The following is a 27712-nucleotide window of genomic DNA, read 5'->3' as shown; positions in this document are numbered from 1 at the left end:
CTTAATGCGCATCATGTGCGCGCGCGCATATATAATTTGGCTACCCGATAATGATCGGCCTTTGGCATAATAAATTTTACACAAAGCGAAAAAGAAACGGGAAATATGTTATGTGCCGCAAAACGCTCAGGAAACTTTCAACTTGTTGCTATATGGCTTGTTGTGTCTGTATTGCCGTTGCGTATCCCCACTTGCAATCTATATTAATTTTTATACGAAACCGAACGAAGTGAACCGAGTCACGCGGCTGCACTTTCATAAATGCCAAAAAATTTCACCTGCTTTCACAAAGATGATTAAAAATAAATATGCAGGCGCTGCAATTCTCGACGACCGAGGGTTTTGATATACGATAATTTCGTTCTGATAATGTGACGGACGGAGGATGAGACAGGCTGGACCTTGTGACCCAGTTGAGGGGTTTTCAGTCAGTTTTCGGCATTTTCGGGGTTTTCGGCGTTTGCGGGCTCCGTGTTGAGCCAAAAAGCGTTTAAGGCTAATTGCAAAGATCGCTTTTGACTGATAAACGAACTCAAAACTGAACAACTGAACAACTGAAGCCGGAACGAACGGATGTGAGGAGAAGGTGGAGTGGGCGGTCTCGAAGGTTTGGCCCCTTGGCGTTGACCCAAAACCCTTTGCTCCAAACCTTAAGTAAAAGAAAAAAAGAAAATGAAAAACGAAAATCAACTGAAATGGTAGAGAAACAAAAAAAAAAACAAATACGCGGCATTCGAAGCTCGTGCTTAATGATGATTGCTGGCCCCCAGAGGTTAAAATTAAATAATTTCCGACTCCAAATGAATGCGAAGCGCGCTTCTCTAGTCTAGGCTAAAATGGCGGGCGTTCCAGCCATTCATTTTGAGCCCGGTCATATATAATTAGCATGAAATGAGCCAGGGATCTTTAGTTTGGTCAAAGAAACCATTTTTCGCTTCTGGCGATTTTTTTTCGGTTTTTCGTTTTTTTTTTAGCTTGCTAGTTCCTCTACGTTTCATTTCGTTTTCAGCTCTTTTCTGCTATTTATGTTAATGCAGCGATTAAGCAGCAAACCGTGCGCCTAATTATGATAAACATTTGCCAAGCATAGCCAAGAATAGAAAACAGCAAGAGGAAGTGCCACATTAGAGGGTGTTACCACGCCGTGCAACACTTAGATATCAATCACAAGTACTATAGAATAGTGTGACCAATGTGCACTTAATTGCAAGTATGCAAGTGAAGTTAAGTTAAAGAAAACGTAATACCTTTGAGTGTTAGTGACTGGCTGTGCAGACTGTTGCCAGTTTTATATTTATTTTTATATTTTCTGCAGCCCTTTGCCAGTTTCTGTGGCCCTTTGGGGCGCCTCAGTTAGTCGGCAACGATAAGGCGGCAATGGTTTAATTTAGCTGCACCAGCGGCACCAGCAGATGACGACAGGATCGTTGGGCCGGTCTACGTGCAACAGAAGTTGCTGCGCCAGCAGAAGCAACAGCAACATCAGCAGCAGCAGCAGCAACAGCAAAACAAATGTGTCTGTATATCGCAGCTAAATTGACTTTGATCACGCGATCCCGATTCCGATCCCGATCCCCCTTTTTGGACCCGAGTTATGTATATGGCCGTTCAGAGGTTCGAGTGCCAGGTTGCAGGCTCCAGGTTCTCGGGCGCGGCCTTTTGTGGCACAAACGGAAGTATGCTAAGCAACTTGTTGCTGCGCCGCAACGGAGCAAAAGCAGCCAGAGCAGCTGAAGGTGTATATTGCAAAAATAATTACATTTGATTGTAAAAGGCCAGCGTCTCTAGGCTGGCGACTCGCCTGCGATCGGCGACTCGGCCTGCCAGAGAAAAATGTGCAACATGATTGCAGTTTACAGCCCCAGCAGCAGCAGCAACAGCAGCAGCAGAAACAGCAGAGGCAGCAGCAAAACCAACAGATAAAATGCATTTACAATTGAATTTGAATGTAATTTTATTTAAGCTGCGGTCAGCCAGGGGCAGCATGTTGCTCTGGGGTGTTGCTGTTGCTCCTTGGCACGGCAGCAACAATTGGCCTGGTGGCAGGAAATTGCCATTATCTGGCATTATCCACTTGGCCAACTTGGTGGCGTAGGCTGCAACCTGCAACCTGCGCTACCTGCAACCGGCAACCGGCAACCACGTCAATCCGCAGATCAGAGCCCCTCTTAATTAATGATCCGAGTCCATGGCACTCTGCCCGGGCAGCAGTGGCAACTAATTAGCATATCGTTAGCTCACATATTGACGTCAAATTTGGTCCGGGCCAATTCGCAGTCGTTTTGAAATTACAGTGATCATTTTAATTGCAGTGCGCCAAGCTCGCCGGACTCGGATTCACATTCGTACTCAAAGATTGAGCCTCCAATTGAAAACAAACGAGCACAACACAGTAGCAGTAGTAGCTAGTTATAATAAATGAGTTCGCATCATGGGCAATGCAAAAGGCGGGGGAGCCAGGCGATAATGAAGTGGGTTGAAATATAATGGAAGATCTATGGATCAGGGTTCAGAATGGTGGGGAACTACGGAAATATATGATACTATGGAAATGGAGAATATGGAGATCAATGGAGATCAAAGATCTGTTGGTGATACTAAAGCAATGCAAATGCTATTCCTATTTAATTGACATATTTGCTATAAATAGTTGTGGTTTCCAAACAAACGCATAAACAGGATGTAATGGCTAGTATTTGCAGCTATATATACTGTTCTGCCCGATTTTCCATTGCCTTATGCTGTTGTTTTTCCCCTCCATTAGCTCCTTGGCTTTGCCAGTGAGTTTTCCGAAACGAAAACAATCGAATGCGAGCTTTTCCAGCCAGTTGCGAGCTCGTGTTGCCGCGGGGGGCGGTCTCAGCAACATGTTGCTGCTGTCATTGGCTACCAGCAACAGCAGCAGCAACAGCAACAACAATAGCAACAGCAACAGCGGCGATTGTTGTAGGCGTACAAAGAGTTTTCCCCAGCTTTTTGCTTGCTTTTTATTTTATTTTTTATTTCTCGTTTGATGAGCAGCTGAGCAGTTGAGTTCGTTGTCGTGGCTAAGCAAATGGCGTTTTATTTTATTAGCCATATTTCTGCCCCGTCATGCTTTGTTTGCCTTCGGCGCTGCGCGTTGTTGCTGTTGGCTGGTGTTGTCTTTGCACTTGTGATTGAAGTTGAGACTCCATTGAAACCCCCTCCCATGTATCCCCACTGTGCCCCCCCCCTTTCAACCCCCCTTTCAGCAGCCAGCCAGAGACGTCCATTATCAATGCATATCACGTTGAATGCTGATGTTTATGATGTCGTTTATTACGACCAAAGACAAGTGAAGTAAACTCCAGTGAAGTGTGGCTTAAATGGCGTCAGAGACATTTGCCAGATTAATAGCCACAGTGGCCAGCATGTTTTTTTTTTGGGGCGGGGGAGCCCGACGGAGGCGTGGCAATAGCAGCAACAGCAACGACTGCAGTCGCACACCAACAAATTGTTTACATTTTAATTTCTGCAATTTTATTTGCTTAGCGCCGCGAACTGTCGTCGGTTTGGAAAAGGGGGGCCTACAGGGGGACTCCAAAGGGGATCCAAAAGCAAAGGGGAGGGGGGGTCTAAAAAGGAGGCACATGGCACGAGGCTTATCGCGGCGTCTGTGGGTCCCAAAAGGTGGGGGGTATAAATGTATAAATGTGTTTGACGGCTGCTACTGCAAAACTTCATCAAGTTTCGCTGTGTGTAATAAGCGTGACAAATGCCAGGCAAATACAGTGGTCACTCAGCGGGGAACACCTCTGCGCACTCTTGGGATAATAAAAAAGTCATAAGACAGTAAAATTGATACACGATATTAGCACAGCTATAAAGAATTAATCCTTAGAACAACTAAAATTGCAAAGCTATAACGAGCTACAGTATGATTAACCCATTTGCTTGAATATCGGAGTAATTAATTTTATAAGAGTGGTTCAAACCAAATACTGAATACATGGGGATAAAGGTAAAAAAAACAGATGGTAAAGACACTCAGAATAGCAGGTTTCTTGTTCCTAAAAGGTATAATTTGTCATAAGTAATCAATTTGCAACCCTTTCGTGAGGGTTTATTTTCGAGCACCATTTCATATTCATTTCTGAATTTCTGAGTGTTACAAAGTTACCCCTTTTTCTTGATTGCCAAAGTGCGTGGCGTAATTATTATATTTATAATGGTCACCTATATGTTGGTTGGACTGCCTGAAAAACCGGCCGTGAATCATATTTCCATGGCATTGCACATTTTCAGTTTTCCCGCCGTCAGTTCGCAGTTTGCAGTTTGCAGTTTCGTAGTTTTGCAGAGCAAAATAAAAATACAAATAAAAATAATGACAATGCCGAGTTGGCGAATCTGGGTTCTCGTTTTTGCCATTGTTGACAACAAATGAGCGCCATTTAATGCGCTTCCTAGTTGTTTGCCAACGTTGTTCGACGGTTGTTCATTGTTCGTTGTTTGGCGTAATTAAGCAGCGCTTTTCCTCGACTTTTCTTCACTCACTCAGCCACTTTGCACTTGGCTTGCACTTTTCCAGCTTTCGGTTTTCAGCGCTCACCGATCGGCGCTCAGCTATTCAGACTTTCAGCTTTTCTGCTATTCAGTTGTTCAGCTTTTCTGCTATTCAGTTGTTCAGCTTTTCTGCTATTCAGTTTTTCAGCTTTTCTGCTATTCAGTTTTTCAGCTTTTCTGCTACTCAGTTATTCAGTTTTCAGATCATTTACGAGCACTTGGCATTCGGCGTTCCACTTTGCCAAACATTTGCTTACAAGCATGTTTCGCTATCCGCTCTTTTTGGACTTTTGGCTGGCGACTTGTTAGCGGCATGTTTACACTCCAGAAAAAGCTTAATTAAATCTGAGATGGCCGCAAGCATTTTCATTCCCATTCCCATTTCCATGACCGCTGTGTATATTTTTGGCCATTTACAAAGTCATTCCACCCGTGGCCAAAAATTAGCACTCCATTTAGCATAATTTCACACCATCTCCTTCATCGCCTGACAAGTTCACTTTGTCTTTTCTACCATTTCTACCATTATGCAATCTTTCGCGCTTGGCCAGCAAGAAGTCCCATAAACGATGGGAGAATTTAAGTTGAGATTTGGGGTAGTTTATAAAAAAGTTGCACAACTCATTTCAGCTTGTAAGCTACATTTTTGGTATCAATTTAAAGAGATTAAAACAATTCATATTCTCATCTGATCAGTTTTCATATCAATTCTGCATTCGGTTTTACAACTTTATCGATTCCAAGTGCCAACTTCTTGGGCGAGTTAATTAACACTCGGCAAGGGTATGACCACTTATGCGGATATATGTGTATGTACACTTGTGTTCATCCAAACTCTGCCGCCATAAATCAAAAATCTCGACACTCTCACCCGGCTGCACCTCCTCCGTGAATCGGGTCCCCGATTTCGCGTGCTAACAAGGCCCCAAAGCGGCGGAACCTTGGAGAACCCAGAAGAGAGCTCGACTGGCGTGAAAATTTATGTTTTTTTCAGCTTTTTGTTCGCTTTATTTTATGAATATACACATCGCCATATCTCCATATATATATACATACATATATATTCTGGTATAAGAAGTGGGGGACAAAGTTGAGTGAGGAAAAGCAGGAAAAGAGCCAATGCCGTTGGCCACACTCGCTGGTGTAAAGTTTTTCGCATAGTTGTCAGCATTGCGCTGTTTAATTACCCTAATTAAGAATATTAATTGCCCTTCGGGTGGATAATAGCAATAATAATACACATAAAAATGCGCGAGGGGGTGAGGCAAAGGGGGGTGGGTGGTGACCCTATTACCGGAAATAGAACATGAATTATGATATGCACAAAACTTTCACAGCGTTTTCCATTTAAGTTGCGAAATCGAAAAAGTTCACACAACTTTAAAGGGGAGAATATGGGGTCCTTGGCTCAGGACAAAGGACACGCACTCCATTAAACCAAAAGGGGCAGACATATGCGACAACAATAACAACAGCAATTGCAAGCCACTAACTGGCAGGAGGTGAAAGGTGGAGGGGGGTTGTTGCAGGGGCAGCCGAAGGATGAGCAGATGGACACAGGTGTCCTGTCGCTGGCCCATCAACACCTCTCCTCGGCTGGCCAGCACACCAACACACTCGGAAACAGACGGGTCCGGCTCTTTTCATTTTCTCAACACGTAAAGCAAACACGTGACCGTTAAGGACACGGACTCCTGCTGCCCCGTGCTCTGAGCCAAAGGTCCTCGTGCCACTCCGCTCCACTCGGTTCGGTTGTAGGCGCAAATTGCCAACAGAAGGACAGCGACAACGAGTGCACTGAAAAAAACTGGACATTGGAAACTAGAACATTGGTTTACATTCATTTTATTTAACAAAGATCAGAACGCAAACCGTTTTCAAATTGCCGAAGAATAATTAAGTTCTAAGCTTTGAGTTGTAGATATAACTCTATTCCTGTTTTTATAAAAATATGAATATTGCAAAATAATAGTTCTATAATAATCCAAGACTTATATTTCCAAAAAAGTTGCATTTTAAGGATATAGCTCCTGCCGTACAGGTTTTTTCTCAGTGCGCAACTGAGAGACCCCACCATAAACTGACGGCTTATGGCAGACACAGCACAAAGCTTCGCTCCTGCTGCACCACCCCCTGCACCCCCTGCACCACCACCACCCACAGCACCCCCCCTCCGTCCTGCACCACCCCACACATCGCAGCTACGTGCGTGTGTGCACAATATTCATATATCACAAGGATAAGCGCAATGCAGCAAACGTCCTTCCAGACGTGCCGTTCGTTGTTGTTGTTGTTGTTCTTGTTGTTGCTGCTGTTTGTGGTGCCTTGTCCTTTTCCCGAGCCAACTGCTTTGGATTCAGTAGCTCCAACACCACCCTCCCCCCCTGACCCCCACCTCCTGGTGTGTGTGGTAACTTTTAATTATTTGCGAATGTTGGCGCCAGACGGCGAGATGCGATGCGATCCTGTCCAGGACTGTCGCCCGTGCCATCCTGTGTCCTTTCCTTCATTGATTCCGCTGACCAGCAGCTTAGGAGAGGTGGCGCGGGGATGGATGACAAAAGAGGGGGGAGTGTACGCCGGTCAAGGCGAAGGCAGCGCCAAAATCCAAAATCCAAAGGCCCCATAAACTTTGAGCGCCATAAAATCTGCTGGCAGCGCCATAAAAATTCCCACAGCGGGAGTTGGAGACGCTTGGATTCCAGGATTCTTCGCCGCCCCAAAGGACCCCCCCCCCCCCCTTTTGGGCCCTACTGTACCCACTAGCCTGCCCCCATTGGGGTTAGACAGCCGTCCCTTTCCCACTCGTTGCGAGAAACGCATAAAACTAACGCAGCGTAAACGCCGCCGTTGTTGTCATCTGTCTTCTCGTTACGTTATTTCTTTTTGGCAGCTTCAGCAGAAAATTTATCTTATTTATTTGTTTGACTGAAAGCCAACTCACACACACACACACACAAACAAACGGATGCCGGCGAAATTGCTGCATTTTGATGCTTGACTGATTGTCCCCCGAAAAACATAGAAATATCTTTCATTTAATTCAACTCATTCTGGTTCTGGTTCGTTTCCTAACCAATTACGTAACCCAGTTCTTAGTAAGACCAGCGTAGGCGGCCAAATCGATCTGGCAACGCTGCGACAAGCGTGACAAGTGCAAAAAGTATCGGGTGCGAGGGAGATGACTATCGTAGGCGTAATCGTTCTTTCCTTCTTCGCTCCGAAGAAAGCTGACATTTCCGCTCATCGCAAAAGTCGTTCAATTCTTTAATCCCAAGGAAAAAGTTCTAGTTTTTTACAAACTAAAGCCGATTGTTTCTTGTGTTTAGTGAAAAAGATCTAAAGAAGTTATGTTGGTGGGTGTATTGAAAAAAATATGAAAAGAACTTATGCTAACGAGCTTGAATAAATAAAGCACAAAGTGCTGTAATTACCACTATTTTAATTGGTTTCAGGTTCTAGTGTTCTTATTCAGCAAAGTGAAAATGGTTTTTAGGTTAGGTGTAAAAGAAAAGTTATTCTTAGTGAAGAATGGCTTATTCTACGCGTGAGTTTTTGGCGATTTAAATTACATTGTTCTTCAATCACTACCTCATCTCTCCCAAATCCGCCAGACTAATTCATAATTTTCCATTTCATCGAACTAATTTATAACCCTAGTTTTGATTTTAATTACTTTCCATTTCTTTGACTAACTTAAGATGTATGCATTTTATTTACTTGCAGTCCCAAAAGTCTCGCCAGGTAGCGAAGAAGAATCCCAGGCCACGCAGGCTGGATACCCTGTGGCCAGAGGTGCCGAGGCCATCGCAGCTGCAAAAGCAGCCAGCCCAATCCCAACCAGAAGCCTCCAGTGCGCCGGAGCAGTCGCCGCTAAAGCCGCAAAAAGTTGACCTCATGACGATGGCAGAAGGCACCGACCCCATGGGGCATGGTCACCACACGAATCCGCACAATCCGCCCCAGCAGCCGCCGCAGCACCACCCGCACCACCTGCCCCTGCCCCACCCCCCGCCGGCACCGCCGCCGCAGCTCCTCAACTTCAACCACCACCAGCAGCAGTATCTACCCCACATGTATCCAGCGGCAGCGGCAGCCGCCCAATCCCACTCCCACTACGCCGGCCTGCAGTATCCCCATCCCCATCCACATCCACATGCGCTGCAGCACCAGCACCATCCCCACCAGCATCCGCATCAGCAGCACCAGCACCACTTGCCGCTGGCCCTGAGCCTGCACCAGCAGGCGGCTGCTGCCGCTGCAGTGGCTGCAGCGGTGGCCACCAACCACTCCAGCAACAACAACAACAATCAGGCCAGCGTGGCCAACAACAACATAGTGGTGCCATGGAAGCAGCGCAAGCGCAAGAGGCTCTCAGCGGTGCTGGACAAGCTGCACCACAATAATAATAACAACAACAGCAACAATAATAACAATGAGACCCACTCCAATGGCATGGCCTGCAAGGCGGAGCCCATGGAAATGGACGAGGACCTGGCCGAAGATGCCGAACAGGATGAGGATCACGATGGGTCCGTGCCCGATGAGGAGGAGGAGGGTTCCGTTGTTGGGGATGCGGATGGGGATACCCCACCTGGCAAGTACATCAAGAGCGAGCAGCCCGTCAGCGAGGACGAGGAGAACGAACCGGAAATGGACCAGGAGAACGAGGACATTTCCGGCGAGGATCTCGAGCTGTCGCACAGCGATGACAACGACCAGGACAGCCCCAGGATCAGCATGAGTCCACTGCAGCTGCAGGCCGCGCAGAGCAATCTGCCCCAAGATCAGAACCAGCCGATGAACAAGGAGAATCCGCTTCACGTGGACATTAAGACTGAGATCCCCAGCCCCTATGATAGGTATTTCCCGATACCATCTCCACTGTTCGGCTACTACCTGCACACCAAATATCTGAACGAGGTGTTCCGCCGGCGCCATGATCTCTATCCCTCGCCACTGCAGCACACCCCATCCTCCATAGCCTCCGAAACGGAGACCTCGCCCACATCTCAGGAGCGCAAGAGCGGCTCCAACCACGTCTTGCCCCACGCCCTGTTGGCCAACAATTCACCACCGCCATCGCTGCCCTCGCCGCCGCGCAGCGAATCCTCGGTGAGCAACAGTGTGGCCAACACCACCACCACCACCACCACTAGCAGCACCACCACCACCAAGAAGCGCAGCAGTCCCAAGCCCAAGGGCAAGAAGGGCGAGAAGAAGCCGATGCCACCGCCGCAGGAGCGTCCCTTGGATCTGTGCATGCGCAACGAGGTGGAGGTGCCCAAGAAGTACAAAAAGTCCGGCTCGAAATCCTCGAAAGAGTCGCATTCGGCCGGTATGATGCCACCGCCGCCGGCTCTCAGTGCGGCCAGCAGCTTGGAGAGCATGAGTGCCCTGTCCCCGGCATCGAGTAGCCACTCGGGTCACATGCCCATCACCACCGCTGCCACGCCCAACCACCAGCCACCGCCCAATTCCCCGTATGCCAATGCCATGAACGCTGCCCACGCAGCGGCAGCGGCGGCGGCGGCAGCGATGATCAAGATGGAGATGCCGTTGCATCCACTGCACCACCAGCAGATGCACCACTCGCAAGTGCCCACCACCACCGTGGGTGTGCCGGTGATCAAGGGCGACGTGGCCTCGCCCACAACCAAGGAGACGGTGGCCTGGCGCTACAATCTGGACGTGTCCCCCGTCGTGGAGGAGATGCCGCCCGGCTCGGATGTGGCCTATGTGTGCCCCACCTGCGGCCAGATGTTCTCGCTGCACGACCGCCTGGCCAAGCACATGGCCTCGCGTCACAAGTCCCGGAATCCCGCCAACGATATTGCCAAAGCCTATTCCTGCGACGTCTGCCGGCGGTCCTTTGCCCGCTCCGACATGTTGACCCGCCACATGCGCCTCCACACCGGCGTCAAGCCGTACACGTGCAAGGTGTGCGGTCAGGTGTTCTCCCGCTCCGACCACCTGTCCACCCACCAGCGGACCCACACCGGCGAGAAGCCCTACAAGTGCCCCCAGTGTCCGTATGCCGCCTGTCGTCGCGACATGATCACCAGGCACATGCGTACCCACACGCGCTACGATTCCAGGGGCGGATCTCGCGAGGGCAGGGAGGGACGCGAGGGCAAGGAGGGCCGCGATTCGCGCAGAAGCAACGAGCGGTTGGAGGAGCCCAAGTCACCCGGCTCCCATCCGCTGCTGGACATGAAGATGAACATGAACATGGGCATGGGCATGGGCATGGGCCTCAACATGGGCCTGCCCATGAATCCGATGAGTCTGCTGCAGGAGGAGCTGCTGCAGAAGTCCCAGCCGGGCCTGACCCTGGGTGGACCCATGCCGCTGGTGGTCAAGACGGAGAGCGCCTAACGGTATCTGTATGCAGCAGCATCCAGGCCATTTATGACCTGTTAGGTAACAACCACCATCCACAGACCCAGCTTAGTGCTACAGAAAAATATCTGAAAAAACAAAAGAAAAAAACATATTAACTAGAGCAGTTTGTACTTGTACCGGAAATCTCTGCGAAGACTGAGGAACCTTAATACTACCTACAGTTTAAATAGGCTAAAGAAACACCAACTAATTTTGTAAAAGAGAGCAGTTAGCAAGTTAGAGGGCAGCACTCATGACCACCCAACGTATTAGAAGTTTAACTAGTTCTAGTTGCTAGATCCATTCGCGTTACACGAACCCCCAGGAGTTTGGATAGCCAGGATCTTCGATACAGCTAGCATTTCCATGTTCCACACACTTAGGCTATACCACACTATACATATATAGATATATATAGATAGATATAGATATGGGTCAGATCCGGCCGATGATCTGATCTCTCAGCATTTTGAGCAACGTTGAAATTACTAAGTTAGACTCGCTACATAGGCTAAGTGGCACGCCGCATTGGATAAGGCATTACTTTTGTACTCCTAATTTTAATTAACTCTTAATTTATTTGTAACATTACTCAGCAGAATGTAAACTTATACCACAACGATTTGTATTAATTTAATTTTACCCTATTTAATTTAAATTTAATTTAATTTAGTTTAAGGGATGCCTGCACAAGAACACAAACAAAAGACAAAGAATTCTCCCTAGGGCTCAAAAAAAACAAACAAAAAACAAAACAAACGAACGCTACACAAACTCATTTCTATGGAAATCTTAAATTTTAAATGAAAATGAAACACGCAAAAAAAAATTACAATTCCTTTTTTTTGTTCAACAAAAACACTGTTAAATTTACATTACCTTTGTAATTGATTTAATGCTTGCTCCTCTATTATCTTACTACTTTTTGTTTTCATGAAATGAAATAAAAACCTTTAAGTTTTCTTTAGTTTATAAACCATCTGTGGATTGGACACACCTCACCCCTCTCCGACCCCCTCAAAGTGGGGGCACGTTAACCCGTTTCTGCCCCCCGGGGGTTGGAATCATCTTTCGTGGTCGTTTACATGTTTCAAGTTAAAGTTTTTCGTTATTTATTATAAAAAAAAAATGAAACAAAGCCCCAACTCCCGCTTATTGATTATTAGTTCTTAGCTAAACGTTTAAATAAATTATTAATTTATGTTATTCTAGTTGGTTATGATTAGCACTTAGTTAAAAACGTTTTTCACAAAATAAAACAAAACAAAGTCAACACTGATGGACAATGTCATACAAAACAGAATTTGAAACCATTTTGTTATTATTTCAATTGGTAATATTATTTTTTTCAGCTGTTTTAAGATGAGTTTCTCAAATTGCAACATTTTTAAGTTGCACATTTCTATGCTTCTGGATTTATTTCATAGATAAACTTTACTTTTTAAAGTATTTTAAGTTGATCTTAGATTTCCATTCCTTCATATTAAGCTGACTGAGTTGTATTCCATTTATTTCATCAGGAAGTTAAACTTCTAGCATTTCTGTAACAGCTTCAAGATATTTAAGCATATCCTTTCAACGGCTGCCCACCTAATTTGGTTATTATTTCACTGATTAGCAGTGTGGACTTTGCAGACATACATTTTTTACAAGCCAAAACCCTATACTTTCGCCACAGCTTTTTTGTGGCCGAGCCGGAGACGGAGTCGTTGTTTTAGCCGTAGTCGCAGCCGGAGCCGGAAACTGGCTTACAAGCTTTTAGGCAATGGGAATCGCTTACAAGGCGCAGTCAGCTCCTTTCGCCGGTCACGAAACTGCATTTTGGCACGCAGCCCCCGCTTTTCCCACTTTTCCCACTTTTCCCGCTTTTCCCGCTTTTCCACCCACTCCTCGCATTTCGGCTGCTTTTTCCCACGCTGAGGATGCGGGTGTGCCGAGGTGGTGAAGGTGGTGGAGCAGCACTCCACACCACAGCGATTCAAGTCCTTGTTCTTCGCATGGAAATTTTCTTGCGGCCTAATGGCCTCGAAACACGAAGAAGGCCGTCCAGGCGTGGGAGTTCCATGGGTGCTGCTGGGTGGCAGTGGGTGGTGGGTGTTGGTTTACTGGTGCTTCGGTGGAACTTGCTGCATTGCAGTTTGCGGCTAATGTCTGACCTTGTTTTGCAATGACTAAATTAATTCCTTAATAAGTGCGGTTGCAAAACAAACACGAAACTGCAGACGTGCCACACACAGTTGGCACTCCCACTCCGCCCCCCCCGAGGAATTCAGTACCGCCCTCTGTTGGCGTAATTAAGCAGTGAAAATGCCCCAATTGACAGACATTGTGTTGGCTGCGGAAAATGGAGGAGTCTCCCATCTCTGGGGCCATAAATCAGGGCGAGGGGCGGCCACAAACTGCGGCTAAGTAGCCAACTCGTGTTGTTGCAGCTAGCATGTTGCACTCTATCACTTTTCACGCGAGGGCCGGTGGGGCGGGGGGCGAGAGCGGTACGGTGGATGGTGACTTATGGCCCAAACTGTATTAGCCGGGCCTAGATGTGATGATGCCGCATTGCATAATCCGCTCGGGTCGTGCATCATTTTGGTCAACTCGCCATCGCCCGACATTATTTGCAGTTTGCAGCGCATTTTTCTCCTTTTTAAGATACCCTGCCTTTTTCTGGAAGGTATATTAGTTACTCATCGAACATGGATGCTTTGGCTTTCACCTTTTGTATCTCCACTGCTGTTCTGTACATTGCTGGTAGAAATTTAGTTATATTATTTGGATTTAATCTTTTTTTCACATAACACTCACCATGCTTGGAATGAATTGAATGTCCGGAAACTTCTTTTAGCCCTTAAGATCCTTGACCCGCTGAAAGTGGACATCAAGTGGTCGGATATTGCGGCAATGCTACTTTTATGCGTCTCCTCTATTTTCACGCGGCTCTATTCTGTGGCACGCATAAATCTCTAAACAAGGCGCGCGTGTCGTGCGTTTATTATCACTTCCTCTCCGCAAGTGCAGGGGTATGTGGTGCAGGCGATGAAGAGGGGGTGGTGCAGGGGGAAAGGGGGTGGTGCTGGGGCTCAGATTCAGAGGGGGGGATGGCTGACATCCAACTTTCCTTTTGTCTCCGCTCGCGAAATTTATCGCCGTCATTTGTAATTGTAGCGCGAAAATTGAGTTCCAGTTTGAGTTTGAGTTTGAAGTGTGGCCAGGGTGGTCAGGGTTGCTTTGCAGGCGCTTGGCGGCGTGGCAGGGTTGTCGCCGTTCGCCAGTTTGTGCATTGTTTCCATCAACATAATTCAGTTTGGCTTTGGATCAGCTCCAAGTGATTGTTTCGCCTGGCGGAGATTTACGGGCACTAAGCTGGGACCGCTGACAAAAACCAAAGGAACGATATTGTATATAGACAGGCGGCCATACATGGACGTATAGATCTAGATTTATACTTAGTTATAGTGCTATATATTTCCGTCACACGGAAGTGCCTTAACAACAACAAAAACTACAACAAAGAAAACAAAAAACATTTTTGATACTCGAGAAGAACAAATGTAAAATGTAAGCAACAACTAACATTGCGATATTGTAAGATAGAACTTTTGCCTTGTACATTGAGCGACTTTTGCCAGGCCTAATCAACTTTTTGACTAATGATAAACAATAAGAACATAGGTTAGCCCTCGAAAGGGCGTATATACATATATAAATAAATAAAGTATATTTACCAGAAATACGTAACATATTTTTAACGAACAGAAAACATAGTCATAGGGTTTTTTCAACTTAACGCTTCTAAGAAGTTAAAAATTTTAAGCATTAAATGCTAAACGCATCCAGTCAAGTATTTTTTAAATCAAACTCCATTTAATAGACTTGAAAAAATGCCTAAAAAACTAAAACTATTAAAATTACTAAAAAAAATCTTCTCACTTAACTAAAACTCAAGTAAATTTTACGAATCGCTTTCAGAAGTATTTTTATAGCGCTTTTCGAATTTTAAATCAAACGATCCAAACTAAACTATGTAAATTAAAGCAATACCTATGACAGCTAATCGATCAAAAGACTTTTCAACTCTTAGCTTACATTTGCCTTCTAGCTCTAAGAATCGCAAAATCAAAGACAAACCATGGTATATAATAAATGAATTTTATTGAAATTGCATTGAAGTGGAGAGAATCAGCGAGCAACATTGTGATATTAGTTGAGAACCAAATCGAATCACTTCCAAATGCTAGTTATGCTATCATTTTGGGATCTTGTGGATGCCCAAAATCCATGACCCTTGACCCCAACCCAATCCGATCTTCCAATTTGATTAAGGTGCTATTAAGTTCGGTCTTATCTTACGGTGCTATGTACAGTGAAAAACGCTTGGTTTAGTTTAAGTTTCCCTATGTATCCCTAAGTCCCTCGAAATTCCCTCAACACACTGACAATCCTTAGCTGCCCAAAAAACATTGAAATTCATTATTGTACCAAAGTCTCTAAGGAACTCTCTTGGCAGTTCCGCCATTGTACGCTAACGTTTAACTAAATTATGAATAACTACGAGTATTTCCATTAAGTCTACTCTAATTAGTTTCTCTTCCATCGCAAAAATACGAAAATAAATAAACGAAACGAAAACGAAAACTAAACACTGTATACTGTGTGCTGAATTCTGTAGAGGAGCGGATTTTTGGAATGCGCAGCTAATGTAAAATGTCTTCTGCCCTCCAGTCTCAACTGAATGCAATCAGGAGGGGATGGGCTGGAGGTCTCCACATCGGTTGGGGATCTGGATGGGTGGATGAAAATGAGGATGCGGATGGGATGAGGATGGGTTGGGACACCGAAGGGCTGCGGCTGAAATAATGCGCGTAATAACAAACTGCAGGCGTAACTGAAATGCCAGGCTACTGCGCATTTGTCCAGTAATGCACTCAGCGAAAAGTAAGTACAGAACTCCGAATATTTTAACCATAAAGAAATAGGGGCATGACCTTGAACCATGTTCATATTCATATATTCATAATCAAAGTCCTTAGTTTCATTCATTTCTATGTAGTGAAATATTTCTAGTGGTAGAAATCAGTTGCCCTATTGAAATAAGCCATTTCCCCTTGTTACTTAGCTATTGTTCTCAGTGTGAAATTGGCGAAGGCGTTGGCCCCGACGGACGGGAGGCGCAACTGCGGTAATTACAATTGCCGCCGGACATGGACGGCAGAAGCGGCACCACTGCATCACTGCACCACCGCCGAACCACCGCACCACCGAAAGCGAGTTGCACAGTGGCAGGCACAGCTGTGTGGCTCCGTCAGTGGATCCTCATCCCCATCCCCATCCTCAGCCACATCGTCATCCTCGATTTTCGAGTCCCTGCCCAAGAGACAATTATATGCTGCCACAGACGCATGCGCAGCTTCCTGGGTTTGCTGCTGCTGCTGCTGCTGCTGCATTTCGTTTTTACGTTTTACGTTTTACGTTTTTATTTGAGCAAATTGCTGGCAACTTTGCGCTGACTGGATGAATGACTGACTGACTGACTGAATGATAGACTCACTGACTGCTCCGGAGTCCGGCTTTTGAGTCCGATCCTCAGTGACTGACAGTTGCCAAGGCTGGGCCCCCTTCCCCTTCCCCACCCCCAACTATGCCAGTTCTCTTCACTGGCTCCCCGACTTCCGAACTCCCCAGCTCCACAGCTACCTTGCTCCACAGCTCCCCCAGTGCAGCGCTCCTCCAAAATGTCTACGTGCGGGCGTTTTGCCCAAGAATGCTCTCGGGTCGCTGGTCTCGAACGATAATGATGATTGCAGTCTAAATTATGATGCCGCGCTGCTGTACAGAGAGAAAGTGTAGCATCAGCAGCAGGAGCAGCAGCAGCATCAGCAGCAGCATCAGCCGCATCAACGGCAGCAGCAGCAGCAACAGAAGCTGCCTGCAACATCATCGACCTGGCAATCGGCTACTCCTCCTCTTCCTTCGACGATCAGGGCTGGAATGCCTAAATATTTTTCGATATTTAACAAGTTTAAAAAGTAAGTAACATATTTACAAGTTTAATATACAGCTATTAAAAAACTGCTTACAGAACTTGTATCTATAACTAAGTATCTAGAACATTCTAAGCAAGTATCTTATAAATATCTGTTGGATTTGGATACACCCATGTATTGTCCTATTCCTGAGTGCTTTATGATCCTGTAAGAATTCAAGATCCTTACTTTTTCGGGTTTTAAAATCCGCTCCTGGTTTGTTTAGCATAACTCTAAGCCGCTGGCCTCGCAGCGAAGCAGAGGAAGCGCAAAAAATCTCATAATTGCAAAGCAGTTTGCCGCAGGTGCGCCACCCGCCCTGGATGTGAATGTATATAGGATGTGGATGTGGCTGGGGATTGGGTATTGGCTATTCGGCACTGGGCACTGGGTACTAGGGGGATTCAGGGATTGGGGGAAGTACCTGGGACCCTGGACAGAGGACGCCAGATGAGCAGTGCCGATAAGGCGGCGAACTGCACGTAAGTAGATGTGTTGTTGCTGTTGATGTTGCTGATGTTGCTGATGTTGGTGCAGCAGCAACATCCGATGGCAGCGACTTGGTCTCGTTCTCGTATTTAATGCATTTGATCCTTGATGCTGTTGAAAATGAACTGAGCCCGAACATGCAATCAACTTGAGTTGCCCTCGCACTCCCCTTCATTCTGATTTTATTTTTTTCCTTTTTTTTTTGCCTTGCCAATCTGGGCAATTTCATGAATGAAAACTTGGCTCGTTTGTGGAGTTTGCATGTTTCGGCTTTCCGAAACACACGCACACCCACATGCCTCAATTTAAAGGAAAAAAAAAACAAAAAAAAGAAGGGGGGGTTTGTGAACTAGCAACATTCTGCGTCGGTTGCTGCAGCTGCAGCGCATTAACCTCGTTCGTTGCGTCTTGCGTCTGTAAGAGTCCGAATCCGAATCCGAAAACTCCTTCTTCTCCGACTCTGGCAAAATATTTACCAAAGTGATTAAGATGCCTGAGTAATTTTTAACACAATTACGCTGCCAAAGAGACGACGCTGGAGTTGGAGTTGCAGCTACCTCACTTACACCGCAGCCACACTGCTGCAGCAACTGTTGCTGCTGTTGCTGTTGCTGCTGTTGCAGCTGCAATGCTGCTAATGACCAGGCACAGGCTGCAATATAAACTGTGGCATTGTCTGGAGCTGGCTGTGCCCCTTGGATGCCCCTCTTTGGCGAACACCCAGCGTCTTGTGTGTCTTAGCCATTAGCGCTACCACACTAGGCTGGCTTTAATCGTAGCGAGGCGACCGCATCGCGGCTCAAAGTCAACAGAAATACTCAAGTACATATAGAAGTACACAAATCCACAGGCAGGCGGGGGTACACGCATCACTGTTTTTTGACAGCTTTTTTTTCGACGTACAGACAGACACTCATCTACGAGCGATTCTCGGTGAGATTGTGTGATTTATCGAATTTGTGAAGCTTCGGCAGGTGTTGAGCTGTGGGCATTGAGCTGTTGCAAGTTGCAAGTTGCAACACTCGGACGCATCCAACGCCGTGTGTACAATGTTGCCCCATTCAACGCACGACAAGCCGCAAAAAAGAGTCGTGCCGCATTTGGTTTAGTTTTGGGGCTTCGTGTGGCACGACTTTTTGCCTCTGCCTCTGTCTCTGCCTCGCAGGGTCTCCATTCAGATGGAGCCGTGAGTACGGTGAATATGTGCTCAAATGCGCCAGCAGCCCGGCCATTTGTACAAAATATTTGTCAACGCGGCACTGAGAGAACAAATTGCGGCTAGACTTTCAGTGTAACATGTGGTGGTCTTTTTTGTTAGACAACAAATGCAACAAAGCATGAGACAACTTGACATTGGAAGGAATATAACAAAAATATTGGCATGTGTAAGAAATGCACATCAGATAACTCGAACTTTTTATATACGACAAACAAATTGTGGGATGCAAAAGTTAATAGCAACATTTAAAGGTTCTCTGTTGAACATCACTTTAAAGGTAAGATTCTTTTACTCCAAATAGAAAAAGGTTGTAAATAAGGAATTTAAAATTATTTTTCTCTTCATTTAAAGTTGTTCTTTGCAGTTTTGCGTACTTAAACATTAGTTTAGTGCTTTGCACATCCTTTATGCCCCTCAAACAATAAACTCAAACTACCGAAATTTAACTCTCCGTGTCGGGCAAACCATCTAAGGATGGTCTTAGCTGGGTGCAAAAGGGGAAAAGGCCAGAAGAGCTCAGCTCCTGGCCACGAGGCTGGCTAATTTCCTCATAGCCAGTTAAGTACCAGCGATCTCCTCGTTCTCCGGCGGCTCAATGAAAATGAAAATGAGCTCGGCACGCGTTGCCATGGCGCACGACTGGAAAATTGCAGAAGCCGCTTGGCTGCACTTCGCTGCGAAAAAGGGGAAGCGTTTTGGGTCGGAGGGTTAGTCTTTAGCTTTTTAGTTTTTTCTCTTTATTTTAGCCACATTTCAGTGGTGTTTCGGCCACGTGTTGCGCATGCGCTTCACTTTGCCACTGCCTGTGACTCCGGGCTCCGGGGTCTCCAAGTCGAGAGCTCTGGACATGAGCACGACGCCCTCAGCGTTTGTTTGTCAGGGTCGACTGCGTTGCAAGTGGCCAGGTTGCAAGTTACCTGCTGCAGGTTGCCAGTTTCCCAGTTGCAACTCGAAACTGCCGCATCGTGCAGCGGCCGTTGCAATTGTTCTTTCCCCTTAGCAAACGGATGGCGTGAGGCAGGCACACAGGCGCAGCAGCAACACCGCTGCAACACTAGCCGCACCAGCAACACCTTCACTCTCTGTGGCAGCGATATCGCGATGATGTATGGCCATGGCTGCCCCTCCACCCCTTGGCGGAGATGAGGGGTCTTGCTCGGATTGTAGGCGTCAACTCACGTTTATGCTTTGTAGACATTATCGCGCCTGTTTATCTTTAAATTGCAAGTAAATTACTTTCGGCTCGCACTGCCGATGATAAATTGTCTGGGCCGCGTTGAAGGCTCTGAGACGGATGCAGTGAATCCAAAATGTGTTGCAATTGGTGGGGATATAGTTGTGGTGGGGGGCAAAATGGGGAAAGTATCAGTAGCTAGGCCAATTATTCGCTGGATGAATTCACAGATTCTCACCCGTTTATCCGTACATTTCGTGAGCAACTTTAACGCTTAATAAATTCAAAATCCTATTGGAAAATCTCGCAAGGGGGTTGCGTTTAAGTGGTAATAGAAAGGTGAGAAGTTGGTGGGCGAAAACCTCCTACCAGCTGCTATATAAATATTCATTAATATTCATTAATTATGTGCATTCGTTTAAGCCGATTAAGATGCCTGAGATTCCTTTAGACTTGGCCTGTGGTGGGTCAAATCAGAAAGGTAGTTCATGAACTTTAAATCTGTGCTAACAATTGACTTAGATATTTATTTTTACAAAAATCCTGAGCTTATCTCTTTAACTTGTCACCCGTTCAATTGAGTTCGTTTTCGTGAGCTTAACTATTGACTTAATAAATTATGAGTCATGAGGGGGAGCGTTTGGCTAGTCAGAGCTGGACATTGTATTGTGGACAATGGATGTGGTGTGGAATCTCTCAATAATGGGTCTCGGTGATCCGGACCTTTCCGTACTTTCCGTGCAACGAGTGCTTGGCGAAGGACAGCAGGTTCGCGTGGCTGTGGACATCGAAGTGGGCTGGGATACTGTGATGCACCACGGCGGCGTGGGTGTCGTGGTGATGGTGGTGCACCACCGGAGCGGACTGCAGACGAGCGTAGTGGTAGTGCAGCGGCTCATGGTGGTACACGGTGGTGGGCAGCGACTCCACCAGGTGGTGATCCAAATGATGATCCAGATGGTGGTTCAAGTGGTGATCGTCGTGCACCAAAGCGGCGCTGTGTCCCAGATGGATGCCATCCGAATGGTGGATCTCAGCGTCCAGCAGATGGGGCAGCTCCTCGTGGTGGTAGCCATGGTGGCTATCCACGTGGGGCAGCAGACCCGCCTGGGCCACAGCCACCACAGCCAAGATGCACACGAAGTACTGCAGTTACCATTATTATTATTATTAAATTATTATTAACATTATTTAGCGGAAGTCACCTTCATTCTGAGAGATTCCTTGCTTGAGTTGAGGGGTTATCCAATTGCGAAGCTTACGCTTTGTCTGTTGTCGCTTGACTGTGACTTCTGTGGATGGCAGCCTATCGTTTTATAGGAGGCTCGGCCCCCAAGAAAATTCAAACGAAATCGAAAATTGTGCGCAAGGACGTGATTGGAATTAATATCAATTCGAGTGAATGAATGGTCTTGTCTCATTATGTAAGGGGAGTGCGCTGTCAACAAACCCCAAGTAGGTGGCCAGTGACCACTGACCAGCGATCGTGTCATAATTTTATGGCCCACAGCCCCAGTGCAATGGCTAATGAGCCTACTCCCACCGCTGTCTTGGCCATTTGGCAATTTGTGTGTAGTGAAAGCCCCTTGGAGTTAGCAACATTCAATCGACTGGGACGTGAGCAGTCCAAATATTTGGCAAACATCTCGTATGGAGGTGCGAAAATGCGATCGACGCAAGTCGCAACGCTCGAAAATCGAACATCTTCGATTGCGAATCGCGAAATCGTGATGTGTGGGTGCTGTTGCTGGTGGCGATCGCAAATAGAAGAGGTGCCACAAATACCTGGAACCGCATTGTGTGGCGGCTCAATGGGCGCGTTGAGGTGGGCGACGCGTAAAGAATCAATTGGATGCTAATTGAATAGATCACTCCCACAAGATGCCAATTAGAGACCTCCTAACCTAGAGACTCGCTGGTGTGAACTTGCTAGGCAAATAAGCGTCGCCAAACTGAACTCATTTAAATCAGCTGGGGAGTTTATTATGGGCATTATTCATGGGGCATTCATTGGAAATGACAAATTGAGCACTTAGGAAATGATGATAGGCGTATAAGGGCTTACATCTAATGTAGGATTATTAATTATTAATCCATAGATCTTATACTATACTACTTATACTAATACTATTCATTTCTTTTACTGCATTAATTGATATTATGCATTTTATGTGTTTTCCAGTCACCAGAGAACTTGCATTCACATATTCAGCTAGTCACTCATTAACTTAAGATTTCCTTTAATAAAGTCGACCATAAAATTAGAATAAGCATTGACAGCGACCATATAATCACAATTAAATTTCAATTATCTTGATTTGCCAGTACGCAACTTGCCATAAAAACATGTAAATATATAATTTTATTAATCCGCTCATAAGTCGCTGATTTGTTTATGAGCAAGTACATAAGCCACACATTTTGATACACTCATAAATGGAGTTTGTATTGCCACACAATCACCCGCTGGAATAATTCACTTTTATTCACATTTTATTCACTTTTAGTATTGGGATTTGCCAATCGGCCGGCGAGTTTCCCAATTCGAGTCCCTGTGCTGCTGACTTCCTGTCACCGACGTGTCGGCAAAAAACACGTTCCAAGAAACATGAATAAATCAGACTGATAAGAGCCAGCACCACTGGACAACAGCACCACCGCACCACCTGCTGGGATGTGGGTCAGTCGGCGGCTAATTACATAATAATTTGGTCAATCAAACGACGCCGTGTTAATGAGCCGCACTGTATGCAGGTGACAATCCGAGCAACTCCGCCGAACTTGGTGCTCAACAGGTGGTGCAAGTGGTGCCAGTGGTGCAGGGGGTGGTGCGTCATTGTGGCCCAGGGGGCGGTGGCTTATCGGTGGGGAATCGGCATACTGAGCCCACGTGCTACGTGCCAACGGCTTGCAATGCCAGACAGGTGTCGTTCCTCATAAAGCGTTTGTAAGTTGGTTCAAAGTTGGTTTTGGGCCCAAAAGCGCGATCGCAATTTGTGCACAGCTGACTAATGGTCAAAATAAAGCTGATAAGTTCTAGCAAGAACGTATGTAGGTTTCCATCACTGACCAATGTGTTGGCCAATTTATCTCTTCTGTCTGCGAAAATGTTGGTGTGTACATAAAGTTAATTAAATACTAATTTATTGGCAGCCACTCGACTTTTTATGTCGGATTACACACACAAATTTGTTTTAATAATGTACCCATATTTTAATAAATGAAGGAAACAATTTAGAGGGAAAATAATTGATTATACCGCTTTTAAAAACTAACACTTTTTTGCTGGAATATTGAACAATATTTTGTATGCCTAATGATCTAAGTAACAATCTTCCTAAACATTCCGATTTAGACCAACGATTTATTTATAATAGTATTACTTATTTTTAACATTAATTTACTATAGAAATTATTTAATATATTTAAGATATAATTTAATTCATTTTAGACATTATTGAATTCATTTTAGATATCATTTAATTCATTTTAGACATTACTTAATTTACTTTAGATATAATTTAATTCATTTTAGACATTACTTAACTTATTTTAGATATTATTTAATTTATTTTACCATTCTTTAATTTATTTTAGATATTATTAAATTATTATAGCATTATTTATATTTTAATTTATAATTTAATTTATTTTAGACATTATTGAATTTATTCTAGACATTTTTGCCAGCAGAATTTAAATTACGAGCTGTTAGACAGAACTGAATTGAATGCCAATAGCAATGATGACTTTTCATTAAATGTTTAATACCAAATAAATAGTTTTAAGGACGAAATCGAGGCAATTATCATATAGCTATTATACACACCGCTGTTGGCAATCGACAACAAAAGCAGAGCAGCGCCGCATCGAAATTAAAAATGAAAATAAAAATAAAAAGTACATAAACTATAATTTATGCGACGTCACCGCACTGGTCGCTGTAATTGAGTGCATCGTTAGTCGGTTGATGGAGCGCATAGTGGGTCAAGGGGGTGAGGTGGGGCGGTGGGGTGGTGCGGTGGTGGGGCGGAATGTGGACCCAGGGGGCGGTGGTCTGCATTTGCTGCCACCGCCGATGCCAACAACTAATTTAACGCCAGCGGCAGCAACAGCGGCAACAACAAGCGGCGGCAACATGTCAACAGCAACGCCTGACCAAGGATGAGTGGGATGCAAAAAAAAGGGGGCTCTCTATGTAGTTATATATATATGTGTATATATATATATAGATATATATACATACTTAATGTCTGGCCAGCAGCAGCACCAGCAGCAAGCCCACCCCATTGTGGGCAGATATTTTATGAATATGCGGCTAAAATCATTTTTGCCACACATTCGCCTCGCCGCGACCACAAATCAGCGGAATGAGAAATTTGATGGTAATTAATATTGTAAGCGAAATTAATGGCAATGCGACACTGCACACACACACTCACACAAAGAGAAAAATACTATATGTACATGCAAGTGCTTTAGACAATTGGAGCACTTCAGCTGGGGATGGCAATCAAAGTGGCCGGGATCGAGGGCAGAGATCAAAGGGGATTTCCACGCCATCTATATGAATAAATAATTGCTAAACAAAGCGATTAAGTGACTTTTTGGGGGCTTAACAGGCAGAGATACACAAAAAATCATAGCAATTGGCTAGGATAGCTAAACTTGATTCATTACTTGTTAACCATTTCGATTCTTAGCTACTAAGCATGTAAATAACTAAATCTAAATAATAAACAACGCCATTTACCTATGTAGATTTAGGAAAATTTAACTTGAATGAGAACTTCCCCTTTCTGATTGCTCATATATCATTTGCAGCCATCTCCTAAATGGAATTCCCATACTCCCTGCGAAATTAATTTCGCAATCATCAATGGCAGGAAATATGGGGAAGACAACAATATGGATAATCGCATCAATGGCTGCTACCTTGATTACCCTTCCAGGGCAGCCTCATCCAGAGTAGGTCCAGTAGCTGGCCAGCTTCCACATCTTGGTCCACATCCAGATCCTCATCGCTGGCTTTGCAGGTGTTTCACGTGGCACTGTTCCAATTTGTAAGCGAATATTGTTTTCGATTGGGTGCAGTGCAGTGCACGATTTTTAATCATTACGAAGGCGATCTTCATATGAGTCCATGTCTGAGTCCATGTCCACGGCCCCCGATTGCCGATACAAATTGGCTGGCTAGAGAGCTGGTAGCCCAGTCCAGTCCATTTCCCCCACAGCAACAGAGCAACAAGGCACTATAGCTACCACCGATCCGTGGCCATTAGCTCATGCTCCCCCTCTCGATTATTGCATTTTCGCCAGGTAATGAAGTTCAACAAAAAGTTAATCGGAAAAGCGCAGGCCCCGCAACTAAATAGACAAATGATACGGAACGGAAGCTGCTCCAGACAGCCTCTCTCCTCGGTTTCCATCTGATCTCTTGGCTTTTACTTCATCTACTCCTCCGCGGGCCACTCATGCGATGCACTGGGAAAAACAATGGGTATCACTGTGGATTCCTAACACTCAAGCTGCGAAAGTGTTGCAATGTCTATCTCCTTAACTTAGCTTAACCAAAAAGGTTTTTGGCTTGCAATAAGTATCTTTGTTATAATAGTTTTCTCTTTTAGGTATTTTATGGTAATTTTTGGCAGTACATTTACCCTTCTGGCCAATTGTGTGGTGGGCTTTGCTTGGCACATTAGCGGCTATAAATTGTCTTAATGCCCGCACACAAATGCAGTTCCTCAGAGCCGGGAAAGTGGGCTCCAGGGGGGGCTTTCCAAATCGAAGGAGTCCGGGGAGGAGCAGAGCAGACACCTTGAATGGCGGCAAAGATCAGACTCGAGATTCAGGCGAGAGTTGCGAACTTTAGCCAGGTTGCGATTGTCTCAGTCTCAGTCGCAGTCGCAGTCTCCGTTGCAGTCTGCACTCTGATTCGGATCTTCATACATGATCATATAACAAGAGGACATGGGGATCTTAGTTGAACGATCCTTGTAATACTCTCTCTAAATAAATGATCAATTTTAGGTAATCAAATATGAGCATTTCAAGCAAGAGTTAATGTTATGTTAATTGGACATGTAAGTCATAACAATTAGTTGTTTACTATAAGATCTTTTGAGTTATGCTAATAATTCTTGTTTAATATTAAATAATAATAATATTTATTTTATTTACAACACATTCTTTGAAACTAAGCCATTGCTCCTTTACATATATCTTATTAAATATTCATGTAGTAGGTTATTCAGAATGCCATTACTTTTAAAGACATTGAAATGCGACAGTATCTGCTTTGCAGGGTATCCAGAAAGCAAAGAAGTATTTCAGCAGAAGGAGTTGTGATGGTAGGATGGTGGGATGGGTGAGTGGAGGTGGGTTGGTGGCTATCTTGGCCCGTCTTGAGCCCCGCTGGCCTCCAGCTTATGCAACTCCTTGGCCCCACTTGCATGTCCAATCGCTGCGAGATTGTGAAAATTGTAACGCTCGATTGAGAGCTCAAAGTTGCTGCTGTTGCCGCCGTGCTGCTGCTTCTGCTGCTGCTGTTGCTGATGTTGCAGTTGCTGCTGCTGCTGATGTTGCAGCCACTGCGCTGCTGCTGTTAATAATATTGCACAAAGGCAGCGCTTGCGAAAGTTCGTCAGTTCAGTGAGAGACTGCAGAACAATGGGCCCAGGCGCACTCAATTGAAGTGTTTGCCATGGCCGAGGTCTCCAGGTTCCAGATTCCCCATTCTCCATTCCCGATCCTTGCTTCTCCACGTTCTCGGCTGGAGAACCATTGGGCCATTGTCAGTTGATTTCATCTGAAATAGAAAGCATGCAATTTTCATGCCATGACCATGGCGTCGATAGGCGGCAGCAATTGATCTGGCTGCGATCGCCAGCGATCGATTGAAGGAGTTATTACACGCGAACAATGAGCCAGAGTGCCACTATGCTATACTATGCTATACTATACTATACTATACCGTACTATATAGTGGCCGAGGATCGGCTATTGCTCTATTAGCGTTTTCGGAATCAGCCCCACCAGCCTGAATCGAATCTGGCGGGGCATAATGATTGTGCGGAATTCCAAATGGATTGGACCACAGTCGCTGTGCAGCGAGGAGAGACAGGTGCTAATTTCATAGAACGGCCAATTGAAATGCCTCGAAAAATGAGTCGAAGAGAAAGATCTTAAGATCTTCTGAAGCAGCCGCCAAGTGCGTGGCTAAAATCAACTACCAATTACACTGGCCAACGTGGCTGATCAATAAAATGGTTCAAAGAAATAAGTATCAAACGAATGAAAACATAAATAGGAAAGTTCTGTCTAAAAAGTTTAATATTTAAGTGCTAAAACTAAGTGCTGAAACTTCATGTAGCCAAGTGTAGCCAATCAAGCAATTGGCCAATTGACTTTGGCCAACAGTTAGCGGTTTCAGGTCACTTTGGCATCCGCGTCGAGTGAAAGAGCTGCCGTTTAATTGACCTTCCTGCCTCAATGAGCTGCCGCAGCTGCCTGTGGTGACCTCATCCTGGTGACCCAGCTTCCCTCTCCTTCCCCTTCTCCTTCTCCTTCCCCCTCTAATTGGCATTCCCACGCACAGCGGGTGACAACAGGTAGCCAGCGGCAGATGCCACACACACAGGAAGCCCAAGGACCTTTTAATGGCCAGCGATAAGGATGCACTTGTCCCATCCTCTCGCAGCCGAACCGCATGGGAGAAAATATCCCTAGGCGTACCGCTTTTATGTTCGCTCATAAATTTCGAGTCGTTGAATGAAATCGATTGAAAATTGATTGAGTTTAACTGTAAATGCATTTTTAAGCGTATGTTTTGCTGTGTTTTGTTCGGCTTACTCCCTCCATCTATCCTCTTATCGCGGCCCAAACATCTAAGTGGCCGAGACA

At 45.4% G+C, this 27712-nt stretch overlaps 2 protein-coding genes across 4 annotated transcripts in view; one reads left to right on the top strand and one right to left on the bottom strand.

The window, feature by feature from the left end:
* Positions 1–12211, top strand: part of LOC122617592 (B-cell lymphoma 6 protein homolog) — a 29067-nt gene extending 16856 nt beyond the window's left edge. For 2 of the 3 annotated variants that reach the window (XM_043793511.1, XM_043793512.1), the window contains one exon: positions 8251–12211. In XM_043793511.1, coding sequence (XP_043649446.1) covers positions 8422–10902 — 2481 coding nt within the window. In that variant the 5' untranslated portion in view covers positions 8251–8421 and the 3' untranslated portion in view covers positions 10903–12211. Of the gene's footprint in view, positions 1–7756; positions 7881–8250 lie in introns of those variants that run through there. The other variant, XM_043793509.1, reaches the window with a different exon arrangement.
* Positions 12212–20506: 8295 nt separating this feature from the next.
* Positions 20507–21021, bottom strand: LOC122616569 (histidine-rich glycoprotein). The gene is made up of 2 exons (XM_043792066.1): positions 21016–21021; positions 20507–20956 (listed from the first exon to the last, which is right to left on the bottom strand). Exons 1-2 carry the CDS (start codon positions 21019–21021, stop codon positions 20507–20509), a joined length of 456 nt encoding a protein of 151 aa, XP_043648001.1.
* Between the last annotated feature and the right edge of the window lie 6691 nt (positions 21022–27712).

Source organism: Drosophila teissieri, chromosome 3L, assembly GCF_016746235.2.
Source record: "Drosophila teissieri strain GT53w chromosome 3L, Prin_Dtei_1.1, whole genome shotgun sequence".
NCBI lineage: Eukaryota > Metazoa > Arthropoda > Insecta > Diptera > Drosophilidae > Drosophila > Drosophila teissieri.
Note: the sequence above shows the minus strand (reverse complement) of the source record. Positions and strands in the feature narration are given on the sequence as shown.